General features: G+C 40.3%; 1 protein-coding gene across 1 annotated transcript in view; it reads left to right on the forward strand.

Annotated features, from left to right (window-relative positions):
• Window positions 1-23,591, forward strand: part of itfg1 (integrin alpha FG-GAP repeat containing 1) — a 188,121-nt gene that overhangs the window by 111,951 nt on the left and 52,579 nt on the right. Inside the window, exons 11-12 of the mRNA XM_067997929.1 lie at window positions 11,172-11,322; window positions 15,555-15,663. Of these exons, the coding sequence (XP_067854030.1) occupies window positions 11,172-11,322; window positions 15,555-15,663 (260 nt within the window). The remainder of the gene's footprint in view (window positions 1-11,171; window positions 11,323-15,554; window positions 15,664-23,591) is intronic.

Genomic DNA, 23,591 nt, shown 5'->3' on the forward strand with positions numbered 1-23,591 from the left:
CGCAGTAGATAACAGCAATCTGGATGATAGTATGTTATTCTGATTGTATATGATAGGTACAGATGAAATTTCTCATCGAGTATCAATGATTTCACTCTTGCTAAGGCGTTTCACCTTCCTTAAACTCTCACTAGTGTCCCTTTTGAACCATGGCCTCTTGTGACATTAAAATTCTAATCTAATAACCATCCTTGTAACTGTCATCTCTGCTAGAAGTTGTAGTGGATGCCAAGCTTCAATTACAAACTGTCCATAACCTGTGCTGTCAAAAAGGTTAGAGCACCATTTAATTTTGATTAAAACTAGTACAGACTAAAGGTACATTCTATCATTTGCCTTGTCCCAAACAGATCTGACATGGAACATAGATTTAATCATTTGGATGTGCACAAGCCACTCGGCTACTATGCAGGTAGAACTAAGAGTTTAAAGAAACTGGTAATTATCTGTGTCCTGCAGAGACAAGGCTATGGGGAATCCCTTCACCAAGCATTACTAGGTCATTGGAGTTTATTCACTGTTGCCTCCCAATGGGATCATTGTTTTTGATGCAGGTTCTATGAAAAAATATTTTTATTTTCACAGGATTTGCTTACTTTCATTCTGGATTTAAAAGAGCAAGGACTTTTTTTTTATTCGTTCATGGGATGTGGGCGTTGCTGGCAAGGCCTGCATTTATTGCCCATCCCTAATTGCCCTTGAGAAGGTGGTAATGAGCTGCCTTTTGGAACAGCTGCAGTCCGTGTGGTGAAGGTTCTCCCACAGTGCTGTTAGGAAGGGAGTTCCAGGATTTTGACCCAGCGACGATGAAGGAACGGCGATATATTTCCAAGTCGGGATAGTGTGTGACTTGGAGGGGAACGTGCAGATGGTGTTGTTCCCATGTACCTGCTGCTCTTGTCCTTCTAGCTGGTAGAGGTCGCGGGTTTGGGAGGTGCTATCGAAGAAGCCTTGGCGAGTTTATTCACTGTTGCCTCCCAATGGGATCATTGTTTTTGATGCAGGTTCCATGAAAAAATATTTTTATTGTCACAGGATTTGCTTACTTTCATTCTGTGGATGGTACACATTGCAGCCACAGTGTGCCAGTGGTGAAGGGCGTGAATGTTTAGGGTGGTGGATGGGGTGCCAATCAAGCGGGCTGCTTTGTCCTGGATGGTGTCGAGCTTCTTGAGTGTTGGAGCTGCACTCATCCAGGCAAGTGGAGAGTATTCCATCACACTCCTGACTTGTGCCTTGTAGATGGTGGAAAGGCTTTGGGAGTCAGGAGGTGAGTCACTCACTGCAGAATACCCAGCCTCTGACCTGCTCTTGTAGCCACAGTATTTATATGGCTAGTCCAGTTAAGTTTCTGGTCAATGGTGACCCCCAGGATGTTGATGGTGGGGGATTCGGCGATGGTAATGCCATTGAATATCAAGGGGAGGTGGTGAGACTCTCTCTTGTTGGAGATGGTCATTGCCTGGCACTTGTCTGGCACAAATGTTACTTGCCACTTATGAGCCCAAGCCTGGATGTTGTCCAGGTCTTGCTGCATGCGGGCTTGGACTGCTTCATTACTTGAGGGGTTGCGAATGGAACTGAACACTGTGCAGTCATCAGCGAACATCCCCATTTCTGACCTTATAATAGAAGGAAGGTCATTGATGAAGCAGCTGAAGATGGTTGGACCTAGGACACTGCCCTGAGGAAGTCCTGCAGCAATGCCCTGAGGTTGAGATGATCGGCCTCCAACAACCACTACCATCTTCCTTTGTGCCAGGTATGACTCCAGCCACTGAAGAGTTTTCCCCCTGCTTCCCATTGACTTCAATTTTACTAGGGCTCCTTAGTGCCACACTTGGTCAAATGCTGTCTTGATGTCATATGACTTACCATTTGGACATTAGCAATTACAAATGGGAATTTTAAAATAGCCAGCAACGGACTGAAAATGATTCAGTGCAGCTGACACCAATAAATCAATGAAAAGGCAGCCTGCACAGATCAAAACAGAAAAATGCTGACAAATCTGTCAATCATTTTCACGGTCCCAATTGATGCTACAGCCTTGTGATTCGAATAACCTGTCAGTCCTATATACCAATGAAAACCATGAATTTCCCTAAATCAAGAGTAAAACAATAGAAAGCGATTAAATTTAGTACCTCAGACAAGTGTTGGTTTTTAATTTTAAAAAATTCCAGGTTTCTGCATTGTTACCTGCTTTTGTTATTTTTAATATAAGTGTAGGATTATAGGCATTGTCCAGAGTTGTGGCACAATTTTGCCATAATTTTTTGCCAATATTTGTTCTTAAATTTCTGTAGAACCTAGTTACAACCATGACATGTTTTATCTTTAAACAGGCTATCTTTAAACATATTTGGAAACTGCTTACATGGACTAATCATACAATAAATAATTCACCAATAATTGCTGGTTGTACCGAACTGAAAAGCACAGATGTGTAGTTTGGCAGAGGGATTCCAGCTTTTGCTGTTACCCCTACGCAGACAGGCCCTCCCCTGTCTAATATGTTTTGTGAGAATGATTCATGGCATGAGGGGGAGAATGAGGGAAGAAGAAAGGTTGATTACTCACCAGAGATTTAGTGATCCTTATTTTGTGTGAAGTTCTCCTCCACATACCAACTTTTTTATCCAACATCCGTCTGCCTCTTTGTTTAGGCTGAGTAACAAATTCAGCTTTAGGTTTTTGTTCTGTGATACAATTACTCCATATTAAATGATTAAGCTTAGCTTGTGTTTTAGTAAAAGCAGAAAAGCAGACCAATCAATTCTTTGTTTTAATCCTGTTAAATGAACAAGATGCTACAATTTGTCTTCAATTAGTTGATGCGATATTTCGTGACGTGAAGCCATATGATCAATGATGCTGGAAAACTGCTTCTGTGGAATTTGTTGGCTTTATGATTGTTCTTTATGAAGGAAATTTTAATCAGAAGAGTAAGAACTGCTACATCTTTGGCCAGTAATCAACCTTTAGTATTAAATGGACCTCTGCAAGAAGCTGTGATTGAAAGGTGCATACCTCAATAATAATGATGATAAAGCTAACCTCAATGATTTAGGAACCAGTACTTGAGCATTAAAACTCCTGTTATAAAAAAACAATTGCATCAGACTTTTAAAAATTTTATCACATCTGTTCACTTGAGTTTCCTCAATTAAATGTTGCGTGCAAACAAATTAATTGTTTGGCTGCATGGAAAATATTGCTTAAAGATGTACAGGTTGCATAATTCTAGGTATAAGTATAAGACTTCTGCACTGGATTAAATGTTCAATGTTGAATCAAAGTTAAAATATTTTAGTTATCTTCATTTTTTTCCCCTCCTTTATCCCATCCCTTCTGATGTAAGTGACTCATGCTGGGACAGTGACCTGCTCTTATCTCGCCCAAGTAGCTATTCTTAATGTGTGAGCCTGGACAGTGAGTGTTGACTCATTATTCAATCATGGAATCATTATACCGAGCTGGACCCCATCATCATTCAACATTTACACACATGCCTATGTTCTGCATTTAATACCATGGGCCTGTGTTTTGGAGTCCCAGGATGGGTGTCCACATTTGCAGATGGAAATCAGTACACACTGGGCCCCTCTCTTCTCAAAATTGCTTTTTATCTGAATCCTGTTGTTATTTGAAGTGGTTTCAGCCACTCCATATTCTAGACAAGAATTCTTAGGAAAACAGGAATTCCCACCTAAGGTATACGGTGGCCGGAATCACGACAGCAGAACTGTGATGGGTATGGCTTTGAGGGAACAATGATGAGCGACACTGAGAGCAATGATTTTGAGTAGGAATGGGGAGAAGCCAGAAGTGGTGATTTGTGAGAGGAGAAGCTGGGACCCACATTTTGGGTAAGTGGGAGAAGACTGAAGTCGTGCTTTGGAAGGAAAAAACCCAGCAGCTGTGCTCTGGTGGAGGAGAAGACGAGAGAGAAGTTAGAAATGATGCTTTGGGGTGCATGAGGAAGGAGAGTATCAGCATTAACCGAGAGGGTGTAAGAAATAATTGTGCCAACCAGAACAGGGGGTGGAAGGAGAATACAAGCGTGAACGGGGCTGGAGGGGAGAAAAGTGTCAGGTTGAATGGAGTGGGGATCAGAGTGCCTGCATGAACTGGGTGGGAGGATGTTGGAGATGAAAGAGTTGTCCATTAGAATTGAGGGTGAAGAAGAGTGCAACATTAACTGGGAGGGTGGAGGAGGACAAAGGGAGAGTCTCTTGTGAAAAGAATGGGGAATTGAAGGAGGTACAATGTCTTTGTGAACTAAGGCCAGAGGGTGTACAGTACTTCTGTGAACTGAGGTGGGGGAGGGTTGTATGTGGGAGTCTGTTTTTTGGGGAAGTAATGCCGGGGGTTGGTCTATTAAAAACCCAAATGCCACTTTATTCTTTTTCAGATTAAAAATCTATATGTGAAATATCAGTGTTGAAAAGTCACTAGAATGCAACATTTTTAATGTAAAAATTCAATTTTTTCCAGGGGAGTGTACCCTAGAAACACACCAGAAGATTTGGGGGAAGCACATTTGAAAGGACTGTGCCCAATTCTACATTTGCTATCTACAGCCCTGACCAGAACTATGTCGTGGTCAATAAGATCAGGTTCAAATCCCTTATTTCCTATAAGACCATTTTTTAAAAAATACATTAAATAAAATGTTTTTTCTTCAATGATAGATTATTGGCTGTTATTGGAAGAAAGAAGTTTTGAAAAATAATTAATTCCCAAATGACAGAATAAATTTCAATGAAAGTTCTGTAAATGTCCCTTTTTAGATGAAAAAGTGAGATACCTATGTCCATTGTAGTTTCCAAATTACTGGAAAATGCAGCAAATAAATCAAAATTTTCTGGAGACTATGCCCCTGGACATCTCCCCCCCCCCCCCCCCACCCTCCATCAAAAAATACATTTTCCTTCAGGCTTTTTCTTCCAATGCACGTAAACATGGGAATGGGAGTAGGCCATTCAGCCCCAAGATCCTGTTCTGCCATTCAGCCCCAAGATCCTGTTCTGCCATTCAGTTAGATCATGGCTGATCTGTACTTCAGACCATTTATCCACGTTTGACCCATATCCCTTTAATCCACCCAGTATCGTTCCGGTGAATCTGCGCTGCACACTCTCCAAGGCCAATATATCCTTCCTGCATTGCAGTGTCCAGACCTGAACGCATTACTCCAGATGGGGGTCTGACCAAGACTGTATTCAACTGAAGCATAACTACTTTGCCTTTGTATTCCAGTCCCCTTGCGATAAAGGAATATTTTATATACCTATAGCTTAAGTTACAACCTGTGCAGCAGCTACTTTTCATATGTCAATGGCATTCTTGAATTAGCAGCATTTTTGAAATTGTTGACCAGCTTTTGCTAATTTTCTAGCTTGACATCTGTTTGCACGGTTATCTGGAGACCAATTGGGAGGATCTCAGCTCCCAGTGATAAAACAACCCCTCTAGATCTTATTAATACACCAGCCAGCCAATCATCCCAGTGCTGTATAGTGCTGTGGACCTGGCTAGTTCAGGTATGGAAATAATGAATCTGCCATGGAAGATTGTCTGGTTTCTTAGAGGAGATGACAGATATGGTGGATGGGGGAATTGCGGTGGCTGTTTTTTTTTATTCGTTCATGGGATGTGGGCGTTGCTGGCAAGGCCAGCATTTATTGCCCATCCCTAATTGCCCTTGAGAAGGTGGTGGTGAGCCTCCTGACTTGTGCCTTGTAGATGGTGGAAAGGTTTTGGGGAGTCAGGAGGTTAGTCACTCGCCGCAGAATACCCAGCCTCTGACCTGCTCGTGTAGCCACAGTATTTATATGGCTAGTCCAGTTAAGTTTCTGGTCAATGGTGACCCCCAGGATGTTGATGGTGGGGGATTCGGTGATGGTAATGCCGTTGAATGTCAAGGGGAGGTGGTTAGACTCTCTCTTGTTGGAGATGGTCATTGCCTGGCACTTGTCTGGCGCGAATGTTACTTGCCACTTATCAGTCCAAGCCTGGATGTTGTCCAGGTCTTGCTGCATGCGGGCTCGGACTGCTTCGTTATTTGAGGGGTTGCAAATGGAACTGAACACTGTGCAATCATCAGCGAACATCCCCATTTCTGACCTTATGATAGAGGGAAGGTCATTGATGAAGCAGCTGAAGATGGTTGGGCCTGGGACACTGCCCTGAGGAACTCCTGCAGCAATGTCCTCGGGCTGAGATGATTGGCCTCCAACAACCACTACCATCTTCCTTTGTGCCAGGTATGACTCCAGCCACTGGAGAGTTTTCCCCCTGATTCCCATTGACTTCAATTTTACTAGGGCTGCTTGGTGCCACACTCGGTTAAATGCTGCCTTGATGTCAAGGGCAGTCACTCTCACCTCACCTCTGGAATTCAGCTCTTTTGTCCATGTTTGGACCAAGGCTGTAATGAGGTCCAGAGCCGAGTGGTCCTGGCGGAACCCAAACTGAGCATCGGTGAGCAGGTTATTGGTGAGTAAGTGCCGCTTGATAGCACTGTCGACGACACCTTCCATCACTTTGCTGATGGTGGAGAGTATACTGATGGGGCGGTAATTGGCCAGATTGGATTTATCCTGCTTTTTGTGGACAGGGCATACCTGGGCAATTTTCCACATTGTCGGGTAGATGCCAGTGTTGTAGCTGTACTGGAACAGCTTGGCTAGAGGCGCAGCTAGTTCTGGAGCACAAGCCTTCAGCACTACAGCCAGGATGTTGTCGGGGCCCATAGCCTTTACCGTATCCAGTGCACTCAGCCGTTTCTTGGTATCACGTGGAGTGAATCGAATTGGCTGAAGACTGGCTTCTGTGGCGGTGGGGATATCGGGAGGAGGCCGAGATGGATCATCCACTCGGCATTTCTGTCTGAAGATGGTTGCAAACACTTCAGCCTTGTCTTTTGCACTCACGTGCTGGACTCCGCCATCATTGAGGATGGAGATGTTTACAGAGCCTCCTCCTCCCGTTAATTGTTTAATTGTCCACCACCATTCACGACTGGATGTGGCAGGACTGCAGAGCTTCGATCTGATCGGTTGGTTGTGGAATCGCTTAGCTCTGTCTATAGCATGTTGCTACCGCTGTTTAGCACGCATGTAGTCCTGAGTTGTAGCTTCACCAGGTTGGCACCTCATTTTTAGGTATACCTGGTGCTGCTCCAGGCATGCTCTTCGACACTCCTCATTGAACCAGGGTTGATCCCCTGGCTTGCTGGTAATGGTAGAGTGAGGAATATGCCGGGCCATGAGGTTACAGATTGTGCTGGAATACAATGCTGCTGCTGATGGCAGCCCACAGCCCCTCATGGATGCCCAGTTTTGAGCTGCTAGATCTGTTCTGAATCTATCCCATTTAGCACGGTGATAGTGCCACACAATGCGTTGGATGGTATCCTCAGTGCGAAGATGGGACTTCATCTCCACGAGGACTGTGCGGTGGTCACTCCTACCAATACTGTCATGGACAAATGCATTTGAGACAGGTAGATTGGTGAGGACGAGGTCAAGTAAGTTTTTCCCTCGTGTTGGTTCGCTCACCACCTGCCGCAGGCCCAGTCTGGCAGCTATGTCCTTCAGGACTCGGCCAGCTCGGTCAGTAGTGGTGCTACCAAGGCACTCTTGGTGATGGACATTGAAGCCCCCACCCAGAATACATTCTGTGCCCTTGCTACCCTCAGTGCTTCCTCCAAGTGGTGCTCAACATGGAGGAGGACTGATTCATCAGCTGAGGGAGGGCGGTAGGTGGTAATCAGCAGGAGGTTTCCTTGCCCATGTTTGACCTGATGCCATGAGATTTCATGGGGTCCAGAGTCAATGTTGAGGACTCCCACTCCCTCCTGACTGTATATCACTGTACCGCCACCTCTGGTGGGTCTGTCCTGCTGGTGAGACAGGACACACCCAGGGCTGGTGATGGAAGAGTCTGGGACGTTGGCTGAAAGGTATGATTCTGTGAGTATGGTTATGTCAGGCTGTTGCTTGACTAGTCTGTGGGACAGCTCTCCCAATTTTAGCACAAGTCCTCAGATGTTAGTGAGGAGGACTTTGCAGGGTTGACTGGGCTTGGTTTGTCTTTGTCTGGTGCCTAGTGGTCCGTCCATTTTTAAAATTCTAATTATGACTTTTTTTAAGCAAGATTTTACAACTGAGTGATTTCAGAGGGCAATTAAGAATCAACCACATTGCTGCAGGTCTAGGGTCACATATGGGCCAGACCAGGTAAGGACAGCAGGTTTCCTTCCCTAAAGGACATTAGTGAACCAGATGGGTTTTTACGACAATCCGATAGTTTCATGGCCACTGATACTAGTATTAGACATTACTGATACTAGTATTTTAATTCCAGATTTTACTTCATTAATTGAATTTTTAATTAATTGAATTTAAATTCCCTGGCTGCCGTGGTGGGATTTGACCTCATGATTCTGGATTATTAGTCCAGATCTCTGGATTACTAATCCAGTAACATAACCACCATGCTACCGTACCTGTTACATGTGGTGTACATGAGCTTTCAGAAAGCCTTTGACAGGGTACCACACAGGAGACTGTTGGAGAAGGATAAGGGGTATGGAATTAGGGTTCGGCAATTTGGATTAAAAACTGGTTGGAAAGGAGGAAACAGAGTAGGAATTAAGGGTAGTTTTTCGGGGTGGTTGGATGTGGGTAGTGATGCCCCACAGTGTTCTATCTGGGACCACTTCTGTTCACCACGTCCATCAAGATTTAGGTATGGGGCTTGAAAGAGTGGTAAAATTTGCAAATGATGTGAAAATAGGAGGCATAGTAAATAATTCTGAAGACCAAAGGAATTACAGATAGAGGACAAGTAGGATTCTTTTTTGAGCAAACATTATCAATGAAAACTTTGCTTAGATCTAAGAGAGCTGGAAAAGATACACATTGGCATTTAGGCTGCACTTGAGGAAACTTTAAAAAAGAAGCTAATGCTGGAAATCTTAACCATATGTAATCACCCCTGTTACATAGTACATGAACTTACCATACATATGTACTGACTATCATCCCTCATCCATCTTTGTGTCAATATCTAAATGGAAAATTCAGATAAAAATGTCTCACTAAAATTATAGTTTAACAATTTTGTTTTGTGGCTTTTTTCCAATGAAGCTGCTAAAATCTGAAATAGAACCTCAATTTGCATTCTCAGTTCCGAACTTGTCATGGTCTCAATCTTATTGATGCTATCAGGGAGGCACAATAGTAAATTCCAGACAAACTTCAGTAAGAGGAAAAAAAATGAGTGAATTGCCCCTGGTCACCGTCTTCCACGCGCTTGCAGCATGTTGCAGAGTGATAGGCAGAGGCCTGAGAGCAGGTCAAATGCTTCCAATTTCAGTAAAACACTGGTGTGTAATGTGCAGTCGAAGTTGAAACAAAAAATGTAAATGTACATGCAGTGTATACTATGTACTAGCTGTAGAAATCTGCATTAATTCCACTCATTTTAAGTAATTAATATTTTGGGGTTAAATGTATATTCTGATAAAATATTAGTTATTGAAATTTTGCAGACTAGATTGTTGCATGCAGTACAAGTTCTAAACTTGCTATGTGGACATCAAGAGCCTATGAAGGGTTAATAACAGTGTTTGTAATTATAGCCCAAACACTTTAATTATTAGGCATACTACGTGACATCATCCTGTACCTCGGAGTTGTCACTGACAGAATTGAAAAAGCCAGATGGTGTGTGATTATAGTTAGTCCCTCCAAAATGTGTTTTAGAAGCAATTAAAAGGTTAGGACCCCCTCCTAGTGATCTGCTCATCTGTGATGAGATTTTTTGCTCAGCTTCATCATGATGCAAAGTGATGGCTCCTGACAAGAAATAAATGAAAGGTCAGGAGGGCTGTAATATCAACTTAGATTTTCAGGAAATTACAGATTTTGAGACATTTCTTTTTGGATAAATGGTTTATCTGAAAGGAAGTAATAAGTAATCTGTAATCCTTCACTGGGAACGCATTTGCATTTTGAAAGCTTCAGTGATTAGGAACAGATGGGTTGTTATCTGTTTGATATAATGTAGTAGGTTGTAAACAAGGTTGCATGTATAAAATGACACTGTAGCTTTTAGTCTAGTTTCCTGTGATGTTAATTGTTTTTTTCTTTCAAAATGTTGGTGATTTTTCAGTGATGTAAAAGAAAAAGTTGATGTTTGAAAATACGATAGACTGACAAAGTTGCCTCTCGACTGTCCAAAAATATCTGAAAGGAGAGTGCCGTTTTCATCTCCTGTTGTTTCATACTGATTTTCAAAATGGTATTTGGCAGCACTAATAACAACCTAGAAAGAAACCGTTAGTCTTGTTTTCAAGTATACTTCTGATACATCAAGCTTTATGGCCCTAGACTGTTTTAATGAGAAACAGGCTATTTTAAATTTATCTCCAAATTATTACCTGTGCTATGTGAACGGCAGTAAGATTACAGAATACGTTTTTTTGTTTCTTTATATGAATCCGAGTACATTATTTATTAAGCATGTAATCTTGGAGTCTGACCTTTATCCTCTGGGACCTGAATTCAAATCCAAACCAGACTGAAGTGAAGTGAAGGTTTTTGCTGTTGCCCAGGTTGTGTTTGAAATAGTTTGAGCAGTCTAAAATTAGGTCCTGGTAGGCATGAACCCATGACAGAAAACCACCTCTAATTCAGCAAAGCCAGCAATGTCACTAAGCGACAGCACAAGTTGGCTGATGTGGGAATGAAGAAAATGTCACACTTGTGCAGTAAGTAGTCCTCTTCTGTGATTTGGCAGAGTAGAGGGAGCTAATTCCCAACTTCTTGATGCTGACACCAGGTAGTTCAAATGATACTAGTAATAAAAAAAATTCACCAATACAATTTGTATAATATTAATGGGGGTAATTTTAACTTCTGGTGATGGTGTGAAACAGGTGATATTGGATTGTCTGCCCATTATACACCTTGCCAATTTTTCTTTCGATTAATTTCAATGGAAAGAAAAATCAGACTGGATGTATGGCCGATCTGATATCACCCATTTTACACTGTCGCCAAAAGTAAAATTACCCCTAGTATGTCTACAATCAATTATAAATTTGCACTTTGTTTTAAACAGAATTGTTTCAAGATCTCACGCTCTTTTTGCAGCAACAAGCAAGCTTTTCTACTGGAAAACGTTCCATGCAATGATGCAAGCTGCAGGACTGTGGGTCGAATGTTCAGGGTCCTTTGGGAACTCGTCGATTTAAACCAAATTAAGAATGCTGTTGTGGCAACCTTCTTTGACATATATGAAGATGTAAGTTCAGTATTGTGCTCGTAATTATCTTTTGCCCATTATTAATTTGAATTCTGTGTCCAACATTTTACAACTGCTCATATTCGGGAACTTTACTGATAGCTGAATGCACCAACCAATGTGGTATTGATTCCTACAGACTAGAAAGTTTGCAGATTCAAACCCTGGTCTATGCTGATTTTGCAGATCTCAGCCAGTGTGATGGTAGGGACTTAACAGTCCTGGGCTGGGAAGAAGAAAAATCAACCGTGGTTCCTGCTACTGATCGCTGTCTAGTGACCTTTGCTAGAAAATAGATATATGGACATGGGTGAGGACAGGATTGGTTTTGGCTTTGATGTACTTTATGTTTGAATTGCCTGCTCTGAGGTCATTTACACCATGTGATGGAATGCAGTAATACTGCTTTCAGGAGGAAAAATGATAGACAATGGCAGGGGAGGAGGTTGGAGGAGAGAATTGGGGAAACCCAATTTATTCCAGTATTGGCCGAATTAGAAAACTCCTTAATTTTGTGCATTCTTTTTATTTTTGAACTAATCTGTCAAGGAGAAATGTTCAACTAAAATTAGAACATTGATGGTAGCCAGTTGAATGGAATCATAGACGTGCATAAGTGTGGTGTAATGTCTGGTTTTATTAAAGAAAATGATTTCCTGTGAAGTATATTTTGGAGTAAGTGGAGTACTTGTAAGAGCAATTTCTTAATGAGGTACAAATACATCTGAAATTGAAAGTGTTTGATTTTTTTTTATTTCAAGAATTGGACTGTCAGGTTGGAAACCCAAGTTTGAATGCAAGTCTCAACTCACATTCATTCTTGGCCCTCCTCTGGGAGTGGTCAGTTGGCTGGCCTCAGCTTGATAATTTACAGGAATGCAAGAAAACTATCTTCCTATGCCATTCAGAGGTGTTATCTGGTGCTGACCATAGCACCATTGGCATGACTGTAACAATGTTAGTGGGCTGGCCTGATCTTGCACACTTTCCTATCCAGTGAAGATTAGAAGTGTGTCGTTAGCTGATATGGCAGAGGAAAAGGGTATATAATTTGCAGAAGAAATTTTTTTAAAGTTTAATTAAAAGAAGTTGCTGACTGAATAAATTTAAAGCACAAACACATTATTCACTGAGACAAAAATGGAAAACACTGGAGGTACTCGGCAGGTCAGGCAACATCCATTGGGAATACGCGACAGTTGACGTTTCAGGTATAAGAAGCATAAAAATTAAAAAATATAATGTTACAAGTCTGGGTGTCTGTAAAGGATTAGTAACAGTTATAATAACTCACATCCATGTGAGTAAGGATATTTCTCCTAAACATGGTGAACGATTAGCAAGTGGTAGAAGTTACTTGGTATCAACTTTTAAGCACACAAGGACATCAGGAATCTGGGCGAAAAGTAAGATGTGTCATTAAAAAAGATGAGTTTTTGCTCTCTGAGCAGCGATTAAGCAGAAAGTCTCTACGTGCAAAGTATGCTGGAGGTTAAAGCTGCACTTACAGTGCAAAAGGCTACAGAAATAGCAGATAGATCACACTTTATAGTTGAGCTTAATCATTACAATATTCATTCTTCTTGTACAACTTGTTTCTCTCATAAGTTTTCAGCCTTTCTGACCTGAGAGACTGGTGAGCCGAGGACATCTTGAATTTTGACAGTACTTAGCCCATCAGCAAGGCAATCAGAGTCTAAGAAGTAACTAGACTCATCACATTCATTGCTGATAGATGGAGTTCTTGGACTTCAACATATAATCATGTACCTATGAAACAAACATTTTAACTATTGCTGTCCTTTTTATTCATATTAGACTATTGCAGTTACCTTATTAATGCTGTAACCTGGCAGTATAGGTATGAATATCAACATTGCTTGATTAATTAAATCTTGATTATTCATTTTAATAATCAGACCCAAAATATTAGCTATCTGGTTATTTCATTCTTTACAATAAGTTTCTCACCATGAAAAGTTTCACAGAGTATATTAGTACTTGTAAAATAGAAGACTGATACACCAAACATAAACTAATTGGGCCAGAATTTGCTGTAGCAGGGCATCTAATGGCATCTGCCCTTAGTTAGACTTGCCCTTGCACATTTAGGTTTTTAAAATTTTTGCATGGCAAGTTGCTGAAAATGTGAGCTGATAACATCGCAGTGAGGGAAACTGGGCATCTGGGACCTGAGTGAATAGGGCAAGCAACTGTGTATCTCCTTAATCGATCAGATTGAATGATTGTGAAATTAACAGTGCAAGGACTGAGAAGCAAGTGTAAATTAGAGAGGGTGAATTCAATGCCAAATCAGGTACAGAAAGAGAAATAAAGAGGGAAAGAAAGATTAGATTGAGAGAGAAAAGAGACAGAAAGGAAAAGTAAGCATTTTTAAAAAATCTTTAAAATCTCCAACAATAATTAATACCTGAAGAAATGAGACGCCACGTTTATAATCGTTAATTTTCAGTGCCAGAGATGTTGATTGGCAGTATTTAACAGTTATCACGTTGTTAAAAGGGTACTTGCACTTGAAATGACTAGACTTAACTTTCTGTGGCGAATTTAGTTCATATCTACCTCAAATGCAGCAACTGCACGCCATTCAATGCATGTCAATGGTGAGGCAGACAGCGAGATGCCGTTTTTGAAAAGCTAACGGCGGAGCATCGCAACTCAGACAGCAACTTTTAGATATAAGTGTTTAACCACACTTCTGCCCCTCACCTGAAGTTGCTGTACCATTTACGCATAACTAACGGCAAGCGCCATTAGCCTCATCATTATTTTGATGGCTAATTATAGCAAGTTCTGGCCTATTGTTTTCAGTTCATCACATATTAAAAGGTGTATTCTGTCACATTTCATAAAATATGCCCAAGTTTATTAATAATACTTCATATATGTTATTTGGTGCAGCTTCGATCAACAAAGTTATGAATTTTGGTTATGTATCAGGAACATAGGAATTTCAAGACAAAAAAAGACCAAGGTCCATCTAGTTCACCTTCTGTCATACTGGTAGTTGCATGATACAACGATAATGGAGTTGTTGACTAATCATAGCAATTAATCTCTATCAATTAGTCTGCAACAGACCCACTCATGAGGCGAGGAAAACCCCAATGGTGGAGAGCTGTGGGAACCATAGGTCCAAAGTCATCTCTTCCTCCCATGCATACTACACTTACCACATCTAATATTTCAAATTACTGATATACTGTATCCCAAAGTGTTTTCTGAAAGAAATCTATCTAATTTGCATTTAAATGAATCCATACTATCTGCTTCCATCATCTCCCTAGGGAGCCTGTTCTATAGATTGGCCACTCGTTCACTGAAATAATGTTTCCGCAGATTATTTTTGAATGTTTCCCCTTCAAGCGCAGGCCATTTCCTCTGGTTCTACTGTTCTGGACAAGATGAAATAGCATGTCATGGTCTACATTATCTGGTCCCTTTAGAATCCTGAAAACAGCATATCACCTCTTAGCCTCTTTTCCGTTGAGAACATGCCCAATTTAAATAATTGCTCATAATGCAATCCCTCCATCCCCACAATCATTCTGGTTGCTCTCTTCTGAATCCTTTCAATAACTGCAATATCTTTTTTGTTGCAACCAGAACTGTACACAGTATTGTAAGTGCAGTCGCACTAATGATTTATAAAATGGAACGATTACCTTACTATTTTGGCTCAAAATTGACCTTTTACTACATCCCAACATCTGATTTGCTTTACCCACTGCCACCAAGCATTGTTGCAATAACTTCAATTTATTGTCAATCATGACCTCCCAGATCTCTTTCATTTTCCATGCACATTATTTTCTTTCCACTTAAGTAATAGTCCCTTCCTGAATTTTTTTATCCCCATGTGAAGCACTTTACATTTCTGTACATTGACTTCCATCTGCTGCCTGTGTGCCCAATTCCCAAGTATATTCAAATCCTCCTGTAGATTATCCTGTTCAGCTTTGGAGTATACCATCTGAATTGCTGAGCAAGGTAAGCTACAGGAGGATTTGAATATATGTCTTAAAATGCACTATATCTTCCTTTTTAATCAAAGGTATAAATGCCACATTTATACTTTGTGGTATGTGCAACAGTATTTAGTAATGAATGGAGAATATATGATCATAGTCAAAAAATGTGATTTTTCGAGGATAATCTGTGTAACACTAATATTTCTCGTGTTCCGATTATCTCTCTCTCTCTTATGGCAGGGTATCTTGGACTTGCTTGTATTGAACGAAAATAAGGATAATTCAGAGTTCACCATCCATGCTTTGAGAAATAACTTTGATGCTGATGCTTACTTTGTTAAAGTCATTGGTAAGTAGAATCTGTCTCATCCAAGTTGGTGTATATTTTTCAAGCACAGTTTTGAAATTAAATCAATCTTTATCAAATTCAATTAAAACTTTTCATGGATGATTAGAAGTCTATTTTGATATTATAGATAGAAAGCAATAGGTATGTAAAATATATAATTTGTAGTAACCGAAGCAGTATTGATCAGTCAGTGTTGTTGTGGAATGTAACCAAAATTGGCTCAGTAACAGGAAATAGAGGGTAAAAGTCGATGGATGTCTTTGCAAATGGAAATCCGTTTCCAGTGGTGTGCCACAGGGCTCAGTGTTGGGTCCCTTGCTGTTTGTGGTATATATTAATGATTTGGACTTGAATGTAGGGGGCATGATTGGCAAATTTGTAGACGACACAAAAATTGGCCATGTAGTTGATAGTGAAGAGGATAGCTGTAGATTCAATAGGTTGGTGGAGTGGGTGGAAAAGTGGCAAATGGAGTTCAACCCGGAGAAGTGTGAGGTAATGCACTTCGGGAGGGCAAACAGTAAAAGGGAATACGCAGTAAACGGGAATATATTGAGAGGGGTAGAGGAAGTGAGAGACCTTGGAGTGCATGTGCACAGGTCCCTGAAGGTGGCACTTCAGGTAGATAAGGTTGTGAAGAAGGCATACGGAATGCTCTCCGTTATTAGCCGAGGTATAGAATACAAAAGCAGGGATGTAATGATGGAACTGTATAAAACACTGGTAAGGCCACAGCTGGAGTATTGTGTGCAGTTCTGGTCACCACATTACTGGAAGGACGTAATTGCTCTGGAGAGAGTACAGAGAAGATTTACAAGAATGTTGCCAGGGCTTGAAAATTGCAGCTACGAGAAGAGATTGGATAGACTGGGGTTGTTTTCCTTGGAGCAGAGGAGGCTGAGGGGAGACTTGATTGAGGTGTACAAAATTATGAGGGGCCTAGATTGAGTAGACAGGAAGTACCTGTTTCCCCTCGCGGAGAGTTCAAGAACTAGAGGACATAGATTTAAGCTGATTGGCGGAAGGATTAGAGGGGACATGAGGAAAAACTTTTTTTACCCAGAGAGTGGTGGGTGTATGGAATTCGCTGCCCGAATTGGTGGTAGAGGCAAGGACCCTCAATTCTTAAAAAGTACCTGGACCTGCAGCTAAAGTGCTGTAGGCTGCAGGGCTACGGACCGGGTGCTGGAAGGTGGGATTAGAATGGACACCTGGTTGTTCTTCGAGCCGGTGCGAACACGATGGGCCGAATGGCCCCCTTGTGTGCTGTATCTTTTCTATGGTTCTAGTCCAAAAATGGTCATTCTAGAATCTTAAACAAGTTATCGTCAAGTCCCAGGGCTACCTATCAATCAGATTTATTTTCCACAATTGGAATGTTGTCAGTTGTCTGTTTTTGCTGGGCCACTATATGAAATACCCTAGTCTTTTACTTCAAAAAAAAGGGAAATTGCTGTTGTCCAAATTTTTTGGGAGGTGGGGGGGTGAAATCCCCTGATTTGCAATCTCGTGGTTGCTTGGGTTCCCTCCATGCCATACAGTATTACCTGACCAAGAAAGCGAACAAGGAAGTCTGCACCCAGAACTGAAAGCAGAAAATACTAGAAATACACAGCATCATTAGTGCAACTGTCATGAGAAAAATAGGTTAGCATTTAAATTATAAACCTTTTAATGGAACTGGAAATGAGAAGATAAATAAGTCCCTTGATAGGACTGAATTCTGAATTTCTCTGTTCTATTCAGTCCAGTAAAAACCTTGCTTATTTCCCAGTTTCCAATTCTGTAGCAGCCAGAACATTAGCCTTTCTTTCACTTTACAGATGCTGACTGACCTGCTGTCTATTTTGCAGTTTACTGTTTTTATTTCAGATTGTTGGTGTTTAAAGTGGGTTTTTTTATTATTAAGTCTTGAACAGTTCTGCTTTTCAACAGGCCATTAAAAGGTTTATGAGAGTGGTACAAGTTAACTCAACCTTCGCATTTCCTCTAATTTCTATAGTCAAATATGTAACTTCTGCTAAGAACTTCCCCCATGGCCTGTTTGGTATTGGGAACTCACCATGCGGGGAATCTGTTCAGATTTTTAAAGTGGTATTTGAGCTATGTTAACCAATTGCAGCTTTTAAAGATTTATGCAAATTCACCGTAATTATACCATATATAATCCCTAGACTGGTTAAGATATTGGCCTGTTCGACAGCTATGAAAGCACAAGTCTGCAAATACATCATTTCTGAAAAAGGGTGATTAATGATTGGGTCATTAAGGTGTTTCTTTTAATCATGATGTTCTGCATATTTGAAGTAGCTTCAAACTGGTGCTGAAGGATAATTTCAGATCAGGAACAGATGTTGTGCACTAATATTAAAGAGGCTGCAAAGAAACTGGAGGAGAATTTAATTGGTAGTTTCAGGTTGTAGCATGCCCTGACTTCTTGTCATGGTCTGGAGGCGATATCAGATGCATTACTGGGAACTACTATTCAAGGAGAAGTTTTATTATTGACTTTGTCTGGGTTACTTAGCGGACAGCCCACTAAAAAGATCTGATTCATCACTGCTGATGAATTCAACCAATTACAACATTCAAGACTACTTCTAAGTGATGGAGTGATTGTTGTAAATGCAGTATTGGGTTCTAGTTGCACTAATGTTAATGAAATGAATATTGATTAATTTCAAGTGCAGTGCATGTTGTAATAGCTGTTCTAAGAACATCTTTTTCCATCCTTTTTTTCTTTTAAATGAACATTTATTCCTTACATGTGCATTCTTTATGAATACAAATTTTTAATTGTTAATTTGCTAATTTGTAATCCTCAAAACATCTGCTTTGTTTATTTTCTCTGACTGCACCATTTTTACTTTAGAGCACAGAAAACTGCTGATGGTCTATGAACTACTTCAGTAATCAGTATAAAACATATTAATCAGCAGATGTTCATGAGCTTGACAAAATGAATTCCAGAGGAATAGATACTGTGATTGAATGAAATGGGTTATCCTTCCTGTCAATATATTTGAACTACTTTAATATTGTGCTGTGCTTTATTAGTGCTGCTGGTTCCTGACATGTGAGTCTTTCACAGATGACAGCACCATGGGTAAAATTGCCAGATTTGCTAAGGCCAGCAGCCAGAAAGACCCAATAAAACCTAGGTCTTTCTGACCATCTGCCTTAGTGAAGTTTATCTCTGATGTTGCCACCAGCTGCACGAGACCTGCATATCAGAAGCTGGCAGTGCACTGATAATATAAAAGCAGCTTTAATCGCACGTGGCGATGGTACGAAAACTGTCATAGCTTGGGGTTGAAGAATTGAACATTCTGTGATTTTGCTGAACACTTTTAAGGCACTTTTACATTGTATGAATGCCATTGACAAGATTCCCGCACCCATAATGATCTTCCAAGACTGGTTCATGACATGAACACAAATGATGCATTGCATTAGATCAGTGATTATCTTCAGGCCCACAACGCCATCAAATTGTTTCAAAATCCTAAAAGGAACTGTCTATATAACCCTTTGCCTAAGCTGTTCTAAAGGCCCTGGGATGTCAATTCGGAAATTGGAGACCTAGTTTTCTGTACACAGAAATTGATATATAATGTATATTGATATATGATTGATGTATAATGGCCTTTGGGCAAATCTCTTGTTTTAAGTTTTTTTTGAGTAAGAGTGAGGTTTCTGGTGGAATACATATTTCCCTTCACAATCCCCTTATAATGAGAACCTTGTTATCACCAAACCTTTTAAAATTCCAGCAGTTAATGAGAACAATGTTTATTTTCTAAACATTATTTTCTGTCTACTTGATGTCTCAATGTTTTTGATTAAATTGTGAGTGCTGATGACCTCATCAAGGAGTGTAACAAGGAGGAGTTACGGTAATCAAGAGCATGAGAGCTGAATTAACATACACAGTGGTAATGACAGAATCACTGAAGCACCCTGAGTTAATAACTGCATCTGCTGACAATTCAGGTGCCTCACCATGACCGGCTCATTAACTCCTTCAAGCTACTTCTTAGATCATGTCATCAACACTTCAAAAAAAAAATGAAATTTATAAAACAGAAAAATGTATGCGAAAATGGATCACACTTGAGAAGAGTATTCAAATCTGTCATAGTTTCTTGTAACAGTTTATCCTTTCCAAAGATGGTACTATAGGGCCACAGACATTTACAGCACAAGAGGAAGCCATTTGGCCCATGATGCCTTGACAGCTTTTTGCTAGAGCTAACCAAAACTAATCCCACTGCCCTGTTGTTTTCCCATAGCTCTTACCTTGCTCTGCTTCAAATGGTTATCTATCGTCCCTTAAAAGATGCAATGGTCTCTGCCATAACTACTCCATGTCCAAGCTCTGACAAATAAATTTCTCCTAAACTCTTTCCTCAAACTCTTAGTGACAATTTTAAATTGAGGACCCCTCGTCACTGACTTTCCAACCAGAGGAAATACTCTTTTCCAATTCACTTGATCATAACCCTTTCCAATTTTAAAAACCTCTACTAAATCTGCTCTATCCTTAACAGCTCCAGTGAAAATAGTCACCGTATCTCAAGTTTCTCCTCATAACAATAGTTTCTCATTCCTGTTATCTTGATGATGAGGCTATCACTTCATATGAAGGTGTTATACAGCAGAACTTTGTGGATGTCTGTGCATAATTCTTTTTTGGTAGTTTTTTTTATTTTTTTTTATTCGTTCACGGGATGTGGGCGTCGCTGGCAAGGCCAGGATTTATTGCCCATCCCTAATTGCCCTTGAGAAGGTGGTGGTGAGCCGCCTTCTTGAACCGCTGCAGTTCGTGTGGTGACGGTTCTCCCACAGTGCTGTTAGGAAGGGAGTTCCAGGATTTTGACCCAGCGACAATGAAGGAACGGCGATATATTTCCAAGTTGGGATGGTGTGTGACTTGGAGGGGAACGTGCAGGTGGTGTTGTTCCCATGTACCTGCTGCTCTTGTCCTTCTAGGTGGTAGAGGTTGCGGGTTTGGGAGGTGCTGTCGAAGAAGCCTTGGCGAGTTGCTGCTTATCAAGGTGACTGCTGTCAGTGCAGAAGAATGGAATATGTTTCTATTTTGGGCACCCAATGCCGTAACAAGGATCGTAGGTCAGGAATTGCACAGTCACTTACTAACTAAAGTGTCGCAACTAAACTATACTTGTCGCAACCTCAAAAGAGCATCATTATGATAGTTCCACTTCTCACACAAGCCACCTCTTGACTGAAAGTGAGAATGCCAATTATGAGCAGTTTTGCGCTGTGAAACCACATTAACTAGCAACAAGGTTGAGACTGCCAAAATTCATTTCACATAGACCCTCACAGCTACCAGACACACGGCTTGCACTCAGTCTGGGCTGAATTCAGTCTGAGGTGAAAAGACGGTGTACTAATCCACTGCACCAGAAAATCCCATTCTGATTTTTTTTCCCCCAAATTGTTTAAATTTTTGGTGAACATTGGGATGAAGAAAGTGGGTAAAAAGATAAATAAAGAAAGAAAATACTGGAAATACAAGCAGGCCTGTCAACATCTGAAAAAAAAAGTAATTGGTTAACCTTGTGGGTAGTGACCCATCATCAGAACTAGAAAAAGGAAGCTAAGACAGCCCCCTTTATAGGATTAACCGAAATAAAGAAGGATAGAATAACAAGTGAAAGACATGAGTGAAATATACTAATTGATATTACATATTTGCAGCTAATGTGTATTAATCTCCAATGGTCAACTAAGTCAGGCTGCAAAAAAGCTTAGAATGACAAAAAAGTGAGTTTAATTTTTTTTTTAAAAGCTCAAACGGAACAAAACAAGGTGGATTGTAAATTGGAGAAACTAGTAGAAAAATAGGGGACATGGTTACGGTCTGAGGTTGCTAAAGTCAATGTTCAGATCAAAGGCCTGCGGAGTGCATAGTTTGAAGATGAGGTAGGTTTTCTGAAATTTGTGCTGAGCTTGCATGAAGCATGTAGGTGGCCAAAGGGGTTGAAGGTAATTTTTTGACACAATTGAGGGAACTGTCTTCTATGTAAAGAAATCTACAGGTAACCAGTGTGCATCATATAGGAAACACAATATAAATTACATATTCACTATGTAGGTTTATATCTTAGTTAATAGAAACTACCTATAAATGCTCACATCCAAACTATATGAGCAGGCTTATTTTCTAAGAGTTGCTCAGCTTTAAATTATGATATAGTTCTGTTTTATAAGGTAACAAAAATTATATTGGTATGGCCATGTAGATTACACCAGGCTAGCAAAGACCACACCGTGCTTTTGAGTAACTGGCAAATGGAAGAGAAACGATCTACAAATTAAGTGAATTGAGTATGTACAGTCGTTGTTGCAATGATAGATTTCCATTGAGTGCACAAGCTCTGCACAGTGACCAGATTAGGCAATTTTTTTTTATCTTCAGTCTCCAGTGGCCACTGGAATTTTTCCATTAAAAGAAAATGAATAAACCAAGCACATAATTTCATTTGAACATGAAGCAGAGCATTTTCATCTTCCTGTTGTCCAAGTTTACATAAGGTTTGTTCTTATGGATTGCATTCTGTGTGGTTAGAATGAGTTCAAAGCAAAACTCAGAAAAGCAAAGACACCAGAAGTTTCTGTACAAAGCAGGAAATATTTATTATAATCAAAATGTATGCAGTAAGATTTTGCCTGTCTCTTCCTGTATTAGTGTTGTTTGCTCATGTATCGATTGCTTTGGGATGTGGTAAAGTACACTAGCTAACATGCCTTATTAAAAAATCTCAATCTCATTGAAAAGAAATTTCTCAATTTTAATTTCAAATACATTTAGTAAGAACCCGAGGTGAAAAAGTTGTAAAGCAACCTGAATTAAGTCAAGGCACCAGATATTAGTTGAAGGAGGGCTTGTTTTGTATATAAAACTGTAAGCGCAACTGAAATTTTGGCTGCAACCTGAATTCGATCATAAGTGATGGTACTTAATCTTTGCTGCACTACAAATAAATATATATTTTTTAATTAGTTAGTATCAGTGATGGTGGGTATTGAGTGTTTTTGACTTAATCCCTGTTCTGTTGCTTAGATTTTTTTTATTATGTTATTGTTGAAATTTAGATCTAGTAACCATAGTATCAGTTACATTGGCTCAAACACTAGCTCCTAGTCACGGCGTGTGGCAGCAACTGATTGAAGCCTCGTGCAACAAAAGTGCTACAAGGAGATCGTGACGACATCCAATCTATACAAATGTTTAACATCCAAAACAAAACAGTAATCGAATTTATCATGCCTGCGAGCAAATTCTGGCAACAGTGTGGATTGTACAGTTGGCATTAGAGTCCCTGTATTGGGAAAGAGAAGAATTATTCCTATTTGCCATTCAGTGACCACTGCTAAAATATGCATGTGTGTGAATATTGAATAAAGCCAGAATTGGGCTCAGCTGTGATGCATCCTTGGGCAAATAGCCTGCAGGAACTTGACTTCTGAGATTGCAGGCAAAGAATGGCTAACTGGGCGAGGAACTGGAGGACTGCCAGTGTCAATGGAACCTTATACCCCAGCACCTAGAGGAAAGAACCTTTGAGCAGTAGTTAGTTGTGTATAAAATGTTATTTTGAAGGCCAGTTACATAAATACCATAATCCATGGTCTCTTAAGTGGGGGAAATTAAGCTTCTTTTATAGAGGAAGCATTACCTCAGACTCCTTTTACACACTTCTAAGGTCCTGTTGTTAGGGTGCTATAGCAGAGACTTGAGAAAGGCCACCTGCCTGCCCTTTCAACCTGGAGTTTGTGTGTTTATTATTAACAATTTTTAACCAAGTCACAAAAAAGTGAAGTACATATAATTTTAACTAAGTGTCAGCTTGTTTTTAATTGGCAGCACTCTCACCTCTGAGTCAGAAGGTTGTGGGTTC

The sequence above is a fragment of the Heptranchias perlo genome, chromosome 16 (assembly GCF_035084215.1).
Source record: "Heptranchias perlo isolate sHepPer1 chromosome 16, sHepPer1.hap1, whole genome shotgun sequence".
NCBI lineage: Eukaryota > Metazoa > Chordata > Chondrichthyes > Hexanchiformes > Hexanchidae > Heptranchias > Heptranchias perlo.